Source organism: Poecilia reticulata, linkage group LG6 (assembly GCF_000633615.1).
Source record: "Poecilia reticulata strain Guanapo linkage group LG6, Guppy_female_1.0+MT, whole genome shotgun sequence".
NCBI classification, from domain to species: Eukaryota; Metazoa; Chordata; class Actinopteri; order Cyprinodontiformes; family Poeciliidae; genus Poecilia; species Poecilia reticulata.
This window is the reverse complement of record NC_024336.1, coordinates 28,388,189-28,400,032: the sequence shown is the minus strand read 5'-3', so window position 1 is coordinate 28,400,032 and position 11,844 is coordinate 28,388,189. Positions and strand designations below refer to the sequence as shown.

At 40.5% G+C, this 11,844-nt stretch overlaps 1 protein-coding gene across 1 annotated transcript; it reads right to left on the bottom strand.

Annotated features, from left to right (window-relative positions):
* Positions 1–2,953: 2,953 nt before the first annotated feature.
* Positions 2,954–11,169, bottom strand: LOC103466378 (carbohydrate sulfotransferase 8-like). Its single transcript, XM_017305186.1, has 4 exons — positions 10,955–11,169; positions 7,416–7,590; positions 4,792–4,832; positions 2,954–3,989 (listed from the first exon to the last, which is right to left on the bottom strand). Exons 2-4 carry the CDS (start codon positions 7,534–7,536, stop codon positions 3,039–3,041), a joined length of 1,113 nt encoding a protein of 370 aa, XP_017160675.1. The 5' UTR covers positions 7,537–7,590; positions 10,955–11,169; the 3' UTR covers positions 2,954–3,038.
* Positions 11,170–11,844: the final 675 nt, after the last annotated feature.

Below are 11,844 nucleotides of genomic sequence, written 5' to 3'. Positions count from 1 at the left end.
TGTTTCTGCAGTGCAGGAGCTCTGACCGGTCCAATCAGTTGGTTCTGACTTGAGTCTCTCAGATTATCAAGCTGCTTCAAGTATCTGTAAAAACCTCCATCCAGCATTTTTAACGTCCAAATGTCTGATTTCATCCAGTTACTGTCCGCTCTGCTCATGTCAAATGTCTCCTGTGAGTCCAAGCTGTCAGAATAAAGTGAAGAATCCTCCACACTCAGGAAGACTGTCTTTCTTTAACTGATCATCAGTAAAGAGATCAATAAGTTAAGAAGCAAATTGATCAGACCATCATCCTCAACAATGCTCCAACTTCTGTGGATCAGTTCTGGTCTCTATAAAACACATCGGGACTTTTTCCTAGACAATCAGCTGAACTTTTCCTGCAACTAACTGTAAAAAATGAAATAAAAGTATGAGAATTAACTTCTTACTTCTCTCTAACATAAAAAGTATTTCTGGATCAGTTTATTTTCGGTGTGCATGCTCTATATTCACCAACTCTTAATTCAGGAAAGCATGGAGAAATGGGGACTCGATTTTTTCAGACCTGAAGCATCGGTTTCATGATGGCTCTGTGGGAGACGGAGCAGAACAGTTTCAGGATAAAAACACAAGCTGGACATGTTAAAAACAGACTCAGGTTTATTGAGAAACACATGGTGTTGTGATGGCAGTGTTAAAGCTGGTAGTAAAAACATAAAGACTTGTTTAAGATCCGGAGCCTGAAATTCACTCCTTATAGTGTGAGTGTTTAACGCTGGGGAATTTTACAAGCATGACTTAAAGCAGGGGTCACCAACGTGGTGCCCGCGGGCCCCCTGTCGCCCGCGGGCCCCTTGTCAGTCGCCCGCGGGGCAAGTTCTAAAAATAGCCATTCTCATTAGGGAGCATTGCCAAATAAATTATGTAATATTTTTACATTGAAGTAGTAAAATTTGTTTATATTCAGAATTTAAAAAAAAGCTAATTATAAAAAAATTTCAAATGTAAATTTTTATGCATAAAACTCTTCTATGGTTAAAGTTCAGAATATGCGCCTGCAGGATGTTATCGGAGGGCAGCAGCGCCTGCTGCTCCCTCTCTGCCTAGCTTAGAGTGGGAGGAGCTCTTAGGTCTTTTTTTTAAAACTTGAAGTAAAAAAAAATAAAATAAAATTTCCGAAATTTTAATTATCGAACCCTCTTTACAATTAAAATTGTGGAGAAAAATATATATTATGCGTCAAAACATCTTGTACATAGCGCACATCTGAGTCTGTGGGGGTCAAAGGGCACCCAAAGCTTAAATCTTATTGGTCAGTTTGCTTTTGTTTATTTGGCGGCTCGGCGCTTTTTCTGTAAGCTAAAACTGAATGAGCGGGGTTTGAACCTCCCGCAGTTCTAGGAGCGGTTCGGATCCGGTTGAGCTTTTTACCGTGTTCGGTTCTGACGGGTCGCCGGTTATGAGCTTTTTGATGTTTCCCGAACCGGACAGTTAGCGGGTCACCCGTTAGCTGACATCTGCCGCTCATACTTAGCGTCGCTCTAAGACTGCGGGTTAAACAATTTAATGTAGTTGAAACGTTTTCTAAAAGAGTAAAAACTAAGCAAACAATGTTGCTTCACCTTCTCCTCCTCTGCACGTCTGACACCTGAACCGGGATCAACATCCTCCTCTTTCCGTGGATCACAGGTCGGTTCCGCTTCCATGTATTTATTAGTATTTAGCATCGTTTGTGTTAAAAAAGGGTTCGCTGCTTTAGTGGTTTAAGTTTGCGCTGGTTTTGTGCGACGCGCACATGATGCGCATTGGAGAGATGCGCACTTTACAGGTCAGGTGCAGGGATAGTTTTGTGCTACCTTATAATCTGTCGGACATTTTTTTCTCTGCACAATTTGTTAATAATAAAGAGGGATAATAAAAATATACAATAACTTTTCTTTTATTTAAAGGAAAATCTCACAGTGCGTCCAGCAGCTGCAATAATTCAGACTGTCAGTCACTTGTGGGAAATTTAGAATCACACAGAAAAGCTAAGAAAGGGAATCAAACTTAAAACTAAACTAAGAGCTTCTGATCACATAATAGCAATTAACCATAGCTGCCATGGTAATAATTACTGATAACTATTGTGAATAGTCCCTAACATTAATATTATTAGACGGCATGTAATCATATGTATTATTGTTATAAAGGCTGAGCCAAGAAAAGTAGCCCTTCGTGTTGCTCTGGACCTGTGAAGTAGCTCCCAGGCTCAAAAAGGTTGGTGACCCCTGACTTAAAGTATATTCAGCTTTTTGTCTCTTTACCTTCCTAGTTGCCATTTTATCCAACTATTTAGCTTAATAAAATTATAAATATATTAAATATTTAGTAGTTAAATATTTAGTTTACCCTCTAAATAGTGGTAAACTCCCAATATTTAGTAGTTTAGGTTCTAAATATTGTTTGCTAAATATTAAATAATTTGCAAACTAAATATTTAGTTATCTAAATTAGCTTGCTAATTAAATATTTAACTTGCGTATAAAATATAAAATTGTTGTTCCTGAAGGACCCGATCGATCCATTGATCTGATTATCAGCCTTTACCTTTAATCCAGGTCTCAGCTTGGACCTGGTTCTGATCAAATTCTGCTACCAACGACAGAAAACCTCAGCGCAAGTCCAGGGATTGTCTGGTTCTGGACTCAGAACAAATCTCAGTTCAGACCGTCCATTAAAGGGGCAGTATTATGTTTTTTCAGGCACATGGTGCCATTTTATAGCATAATAAACTATGTGACCTTCAGTTGTTATAAAAATTACATATTAACCCTTTGGCAAAATTTGAATACATTTTTATCAGCTGTGAGGAGGAGCTTCGACCTTGAAGGCGGGGCTCGGTCCACCCAGGTGTTTTGCATAGCTGAATGGTTGCCATGGAGATTAAAGGATTTCTGAAACATGCATGAAAGAATCAAAGCAACACTCCATGTATATTTTTGATTCGGGAATAATATAAAATTATGTAAAGCTAAAAAAAAAAAGTTGATTTTACATGATACGGCCCCTTTAAGTCAGTGCAGGTCAGGGAAGGGTTTGGGGTAGCTGAACATCAGGTAGTCCTTGTAGTAAAAGTCAAACACCTTCTGCCTCTCCGTGCCGTTCAGCTGGGAGAAATAATCCTGCGTGATTCTGGACGAGGTCCGCTTCTCCCGCGGGTTCCTGTCCTTGAAGTCCGGGAAGGTGAGGTTTCCCGGAGCGCCGATGCCGCGCAGCAGGAAGTCGGCGTCCTCCTGCAGGCTCTCGATCTTCCCAATGAAGTCGTAGTGGATCAGACACGGGCTGCAGAGCTGGCCGACCCGCTCCCAGTGTATGTCCATCCCAACGGGTCGCTGCGCGTCCAGCAGGTACTGAACGAACTCCCTGAAAGTGACGCCGGCGCCAGTTTTCAGACCCGACCCTGTGGCGTTGGCCCGGTACCTGGAAATAATGGCCCGTCCAAACACGGGATGGTAGTAGGAGTTCGGACTTTCAAACTTGTCCCGGAAAGCCGAGACGAGCCGCTCAAAGGGCTCCCTGACGAACAGGACCTTGGTGTAGGTTTGGAGTCTCTCGGCGATACCGGCCCGATCGTAGCTGTCCAGCCGCCGCAGCTGATTGCTGTAATGAGCTGCATCATGAGGAATATCCTGAGTGGACCGGGCTCTGCCTGCCAGAACCATCAGGACCCGTTTCCAGTTGGAGCAGCCAGCTTTCGGAACCTCACAGTACAGCAGCTGGAACCGGTCCTCCACGTAAAGCCGGGACACCTGCTGCAGCCTGACCCGCTGCTTCCGGCGGACCGGCTGGTACATAGAGCAGACGTCGTTCAGCTGGCGGTGCCGAGACCGCTGCGTCCTCAGTGCCGTAGAACCTCCAGAGGGGGCGCCCTTCAGTAGCAGCTTCCTGTGGCGCTTAGTGACTGGCTGCTTGTTGCCCAGCAACGGGTCTGAACAAAGATGGAGGAAAGGCGGGAAGGACGGAACCTGAAACACAGAACAGAACAGAACCAGAGTAAAAACCAGATTCTATAACTTCTGAACCAGAGTGAAACTGCAGCAGGAACTTAAGGGAGTTTTCACACCTGACAGTCCAGTAGAGTCAGTTTGAAACTAAAACTAAAACGTTTGTTACATTTTCAACTACTGTGCTTCGCTTTCACACCTCAAAGTGTCAAATGAACTAAACCCTTTTAAAAAAAACGTTCCCCTTCTCACCTGTGGTGGCGCTGCACCAAGAACCACTGAAGGAAACAACACAGAAACCTACGAAGACACCGAGGGCAACTTCCTTCTTGACCAAATGTAAACAAAATAGAGTGGCGTCAGATCTTATGAAAATAGTCAAAATAGTATGAGAATAAAGTCATGAGAATGAAGCAATTTGAGAATAAAGTCTGCGAAAATAAATACGAGACTAAAGCCATTTTAATATTAATACAATCGTAATTATGTTACGACTTCTATCTCATATTATTTTAACTTTATTCTTGTAATGATACTTTATTCTCAGTTTTATTTTTATTTGTTATGCCCTATACTCCAACGTGCTATACATACATATTTAGGTTGTACAGATATTCAGCATCTTGCTGTATGAATTGCACAAAAATGTCAACATTCCCACAGGAACATAAAGATAGAAACATCCATCCATCCATTTTCTTGCACCCTTGTCCCTTAGTGGGGTCGGGAGTAAGATAGAAACATAAATGACCAATTTATCAGTTTTTGATGCTGCTGTAATGCTGCAGGTGTCCAGCAGGTGGTGCTGTGGCGCCATAGTTACCTTCCGTTCAGGCCACGTCGGAGCCTCCAGGACAGGAACACCTGAAACAACAGAACAGAGAGTTGAATACGTCTGAGTTTTAGCTGTTGCTCTTCATGTCTGCGTGACGGAGCCTCTGTCTGGTTCTGGTTCTGGTTTGGTGTCGATGAGCCGTTCTGATGAAATAAAGATGAAGCTGCAGAGGTTCTGCTGCCTCAGTGATGTGACAACGCACATTCTCTAAAAGCTCCCTCATGATACTTTCCAGTCACACTGGCAGATTTTCAAATATTCATGAGGCGAACATCAATAAAACATGGATGGAGGGGATGAGGAAGGTGGAGAACAATTTAATTCCTCAGGAGGAATCATCCAGAACCATCCACAGGAACCATATTCAGAACAGAACCGGACCAGCATCACATACTTATTTTACAGCTGCAGATTTTCTATTCCACACATTTCACTGCACATGTTCTGTTTTACATGCAATGTGGCCCATTAAGTGTTATGTTGCAGTATAATTTACTCATATTTATAAACAGGAGACCTGAATTATTTTTACTAGATTCTGTTATGAGACTAAATTAATTGTAAAAAGATAAACTTTTTACTTGTCTACAGATTCAGGAAAGGAATAATAATGTTTAAGAAACAAATTTTTGTTTAAAAGAGCATTGAAATCTTTTTTATTATTATTTAAATCTCAGTTCATGGGTAATATGTAAAATGTGACATCTGACCAACCGTGTGTTATTATAAGTAAATTAAAATTTATTCATTATTAAATGTTAATGTTGAAATATTTTATTTTTGTGTCAGTTAGGAAGATTTAGTAACCTCTTCGCTGGAAACTATCGTGGATCCTAACAAATATTAATTTGCACATGTTCTGTTCCACATGTTGTACTGATTTGTAACAGCTTCACAATTTCTGTTCTACATTTTCCTCTGCACATGTTCCAATCCACAATTTCTTCTTCACATTTTGTATTCATTTGTACCAGCTCCACATGTTCCAGCTGCGCATATTATCCGCTTCAAATGTGCGCAATAAACTTCAAGGTGGAATATCTGAGGCAGAAAATGTGCCGGGTTCACATGTTCTGTTAAACATATTACATTTTTTTATCTGCACATGTTCCATCTGCACATGTTCTGCTCTACATTGTGTATTTGATATTTTCTGGTATTCGTGCTGTATTGTGAATGTCCTGCTCCACACGTGCTGGGTTCACATGATCTGTTAGACATATTCCATAGCACATGTTCTTTTGCACTTGCTCCAGGTGCACATGTTTCTTCTTCACATGCTCTATCCACATTTTAGTCCTTATCTGTTGGACATGTTCTACTTTGAATGCTGTGTTTATTTGTATGAGCTCCGGATGTTTTAGTGTGATGAGGTTTTGACCCAAGTGCTGCAGAAACGTGAGAAGAACCTTCATGTGACTCTGCAGCAGCAAACCAGGAAGTGACGAGTTGCTGTCATTTCATCCCAGAGGACTCAACACCTTCATTTTCCCCTCCAGTGATCCGCTTAACAACAACGATCAGGTGATCAGTCCGCCTCATCAGTCTCATATTTCTGTAAATATCAACGTTAACAGATCGGAGAGTTTGGACGAAGCTGCTGTAGTTTTTTTTAATAAATCATAAGAGACATGGAGCGCAGGGAGAGAGTCCACAGAGACAGGGTGGGCGCAGAAAAACGGGGCAAGAATCAGAAATGGTCAGAAATCCTCCTGAAATATCGTCTAGCCCCACTCTGCAGAGTATTTTTGGTAGTTTCTCGTGCAAATATTTTTTTATATACCATAATTTGCAAGCTCCAGTTTCTTGTTGAAAAGTTGAGTTTTGTCTTACTTCAAATGTACGAAGATATTTGCACCAGAAACTAGACCAAAATCACTTCTTTGATTTAGTGTTTTTGCAGTGTGACTGTTTCAGGAAGTGAATCGGGTCCAGATGTTAACATGTCGATTAGTTTTTAAAACCAGTCCAGACTTTCTGCTCTCTGTAAACCCGGAAGGCGGATTCTCTGACCGCATCAGTTCCAGTTTAATTCTCACAGGTGAAACAGCAGCCGACCAATCACGGTCATGCATCTGGAGCTGCAGTTTTAAACAACTATCCAACGTTTTCCATGGTTTATCGTAACTGCAGACTGTAATGCATGCTGCAGAAACACTTTGTTTACTTTCACCATGATCGCTGTCGTCATGGACGCAGTCCAACTCCACAGAGGGAGTTAATGAGTGGGAATCAGGTGAAGCTGGAGCTTAATTACAGGTGCAAACTCTGAGCTCCACCTGCCCCACTTAGAGAGCTGCAAACCTCTGCTGCAGCTTCAAGATTACCTTGGACTATCATCCTTCCTTCAAGTCGTTAAATCTCTGCTTTTAAAATCCAGGTGTGCTTAACTATCACATCTGAGGGTGAAGCTCTGCAGCTACAAAACGAACTGTTTATATGGGGCAGAAAGAAGGTTCTGGGTTCAAATCCCAGAAGGTATTTCTGTATGAATTAGACTCTCCAACTTTAGTTATCAGATGAAGAGGAAGGAGCAGGAAATGAATCTTTCAACAAACAAGCAGCAGTTTCACTCAGACTGACCCCAGACCAGTCGACCCAACAAAACCAACCTGGGTTCTGTTGCTGCACGGAGTCAGTGAGATGTTGCAGGAGGACCAGAAGCAGCAGCGACCCGACTCCCAGGAGAAGCAGACACCAACGAAGAAGAGGCCGCGAGCGGAGGAGTTTCATCCTCCTCACAGAGCCCTACAGTCCCACCGGCTGGTTCCGGGTCAGCCGCAGAACCTGAGGGTAGGAGGTCACACCTGGGTCACTACAGCTGCAGTTAGCGACTATTTTAGTAATCGATTAATCAATTATTCCAATGATTAATCATTAATAAATAAAACAATTGGCAAATTCTGTAGATTTTTCATTTAACCACTTAAACATTTGTATACAGTATTATAAATACTTTAAAATATGCAAATAAACAAATATTTCAATTCCTTTCTTAAATTAGAAAACAAATGTTTTATACCTAAAATTCAATAACAGCATTCCTTTAGTTTATGCTTTCTTTATTATCTTACATTTTTTGCTTATTTACTGCTCTGATTGAGTTATCCTTTCAATAAATGTCCTTTTTAAGAGTCTGTTTACTCCAGTTAACAGACAAATGTTTTAAGTGAAATAATCAACCAGTGAAACTTTTTATCAATATGAAGAAACAATTTACATAAAACAAACTCCTGCCTTGCTTAAAATTTACCTGTAAATTAGTTTTGTTTTATTTCAAGATATTTCCATTGGAAACTAGACCAGAAATACTTGGTCAGACTTTGTATTTTGCAGTGAATCCCAGAAACTTCTCAGATCCTCTGGTCTCTTCCTGCCTGCCTGTGGCTCCATCAGCTTGGAGTGGAGCCCAGCTGGGACATATTTATAGATCAGAGTGCTTCAGGTTATTTTTATCCGCAAATACAGAAACAGAGGAGGTGAAATCAGATCGCTTCTGCAACTTGCAGCCGTTAACCGCATTAATCTGCTTGAGGATTCCTGATACAGAAATCTGAATGTTTTATTCCTGAATGGAGGAACGAGATGGTCACAAAAATCTGATAATAAAGCAGAGTCACACAAAGCTGGACGATGAAGAAATATGACAGTGATAACAATTTGATTAGTTAAAAAATGTTCTGTGAAATTATTACATTTTTATTGATATTCAGCCACTAGTTTATATGTTTCCAGTCGGATGTGTGAAAGTGTACATGCGCAGAACAAACGGCTGCATATTCGTACTATGCATCCGGACAAATGACAAAAACAAAATGGCGGATAGTATTGTGCTACTTGTACAACAGTATATTAGGACCATTGCAGACAGAAAAAAAGGACTGAAATTCCGCAAAAAAAAAAATTAGATTAATCTTAGTAATGTTTAAGAAAAAAACTTAGAAATTTGAGTTTGAAGAGTCAAAATTTGCCAGAAAAAAACTCCCAACTTTTGAGTCTTAGATTTTATTTCTAGAAAAACATGGAAATTTGAGTCAAAAATGAGGTCACCAGGTTTCCCTGCAGGAAATGGGAGTGTTTCTATTCAATAATTAACCGAGCCATGACCTTTGACCCACAACAGCTCTACAGGATCAAGTTTATTTTAATAATCCCATAAAATTCGACCTGATCCGGGATTAATCGGCTCTCTTGGTCTTTACTGCAGCAGGGAAAATGGCTTACAGTTTATACCAGATTATAGTCCACAACCATTTTCTTTTCTCAAATTCTTCTGCAGAAGATCAAAACCTTCATCCAGAATCATCGCCGTTACCTGCATATTTACAAGTTTGTGATAGATGGATTAAGGATGCTAGCAATTACAATTAATTGTTTATTAGATAAAAATTAGTTTTAATCAGTGGCGGAGCTATAGAGGAGTCTGGGGGGCGGCTGCCCCCCGAACCGGGCCGGATGGGGGCCCGGGTCTGGAGGTGCCAGGGAGGGAGGAATGGTTTCAAGTCGCTTAAATGTCTGATTGTACACGGAAAAAGTGCGCCCTCACCTGTTGAGAACTGTGTATTTAATGTTAAAGTCAATAGTTTCAGTTTCGCCCCCCCACCTCAACAGTTTCCAGCAGCTGATGCACGTAAGGGGCCCGGTGATTCGTTAGGGGCCCGGTAATTGGCCCGCACCCCCGGCCCGACGCTGACTTGTTCCGCTAGTGGTTCTAATCAATTGACCAATGACATTCTCTTACACCTTCTTTTAGTGTTGCAGTTTCACCTCCATTCAGCAGAGGGCGCCGCTGGTCATCCTTAAGCAGAACCCTTAATATAGAAACAAAGATGGCGGAAAGGTTATAACGGAGTCCGGTGTGGGATGAAAACGCATTTTATGCGGTTCTGTTTTGAAATGTAAACACTTGATAAGCTCCTTAAGACTCTACCATCAAGAGAAAACTAAGTATTAAAAAAGGCTGCTTATCAAATAATTGTTGGTCAATTGATAAGATTTCTGAAAAGTGAATATTTCAGCCAAAAATAGAAAGAAGTGAGACAGAACCGATCTGGGTTTCTGGAAGTTAGAAAGCTGTAGTAAAAAAACAGCTGAATCAGGACAGAACTCAGACTCGGCCCGAGTCTCTGCAGGTCTCAGCTATGCATCAACATGTTTACAGACTGCAGGTCACCAGTCTGATGAACGACACCAGCAACATGTCGGATCATGTTTCACTGAGACAAACAGGAAGTCAGCTGGGGAGAGATAATCCCTGCAGGAGTTTATTCCTCTGAAATGACACAGGAAAAACTTCTCCAGATAGAAACCTGGAGATGTTCTGAGATGTTCATCAGTTTGAGATCAAACTGACAAATGATCTAACAAAAACACATAAGAAGAAGCGTGATGCTCTTTAAAATGCCGTTTTGACTTTAGAAAAAACCCAGAGGACCAGAACCAGGAGACCACATGGCACCCAACATGGATTCTGCTCTTCTCCACTTCTCCTCGTACAACAAATTAGGGCCACTGGAGATAGTTTAAAAAAAGGAGGAGCAAATTTCTGCCAAAAAAAAAAGAGGAATTTTGATATTAATCTCAGAAACTTTCTAGAAAAAATTGTGGAAATTGCTTAGTTTGAAAAGTCAAAGCTTTTCAACTCAAAACAGGTTCTCTCTGTTGATGTTGCACCTGTTCCTAGCACACTTCTTCCTTCCACTAAATTTTCTGTGAATATGCTTGAATGCAAAACTAACCAACTTCTTCAGCAATGACTTTTTGTGGCTCCCTGTAACGGTGCAGATGGATGACTCAGGTGTTTTGAGTTTCCATTAATCAATTTTTTTTAAATGTTCTCATTTTCTGTGACTCAATTTTGGGTTTCTACTATCTGTTTCTACCACGAAAGTTTCTGAATTTGAAAAGTCGAAAGTATTCGACTTTTGGACATTTTATGAGTTTCATCATTTCTATTTTTTTTATTTGTCTTATAATCAAAATCAAACCGATTTATTTTCCAATAAATTAATTTACCGCGGATGAAACGGTGCTGTTCTAGTTTTACTCTGTCAGGTCCAACAGAATCTGCTTCAGGAAGCTGAGCTGGATCCTGCTCTAGTGGATTCAGATCAGAACCGAACCTCAGTAACAGGTCAGACCTGACACTCACCTGAATCCCGGATCGGCTCCAAGTTCGGGTCCGGCATGGACCCTGTCCGCCGGGTGCTCCGCTCTGGGTCAATGATGATAAAAAATATCCCTGACAGAACCGAACAGAACCAGGAACCAGTGTCGGTTCGATGTAAAGTCCCCTGGAAGCGGATCGATTACGCCCAAAGTTCCGGACCCCCGGAGTTCAGCTGAGGATCAAACCGAACATCAAGCTACACAGAAGACACTAACCGGAAGTTTACTAACGGTCCCTTCACAATAAAAGTCAACAGGCAGTTTTCATAAATCCGCTGCAGATCTGAACCAGTTGGACCTCCAGATGATCCAGAACTTATCAGAACTTGTAATAATATTCAGGTTCCTTCACTGGTCCGATTCAATTCCAGATATTAAATATTAATCATTATAATAAGACAGATTGTGTTAAAACCAGAGTTGGGTATTAACAAGTTACATTTACTGTTATATTTACGTGAGTAACATTTTTTAATTACCTATGAGTATTTTTAAGAGGCTGCACTTTTTACTTCATTATGAAGTATCTACATCTTTACTTGAGTAAAATTCCAGGATACTCTACCCACTTTGAATAATTTAAATAATAATAAAAAATCAAGCTTGTTTTTACCACAAATTCAGCAAACACAGACACATGCATGTAGTGTTTCGTAGATTTTAAATTGAAAGAAATGGATTTGGAAATAGTGTTCTTTTTCCTAATTTTATTATTCAGTAATTATATTATTCATTAATTATTTTCATGTTGATCTTTAACGTACCAACATTTCCAACTTTATATTTTGGTCTGTCTGATTACTTACATTTTTTAAAGATAAAAAGAACTGTGTTTAGATTAGTAACTGACTACTTGAGTGACTGTTTTTTTTT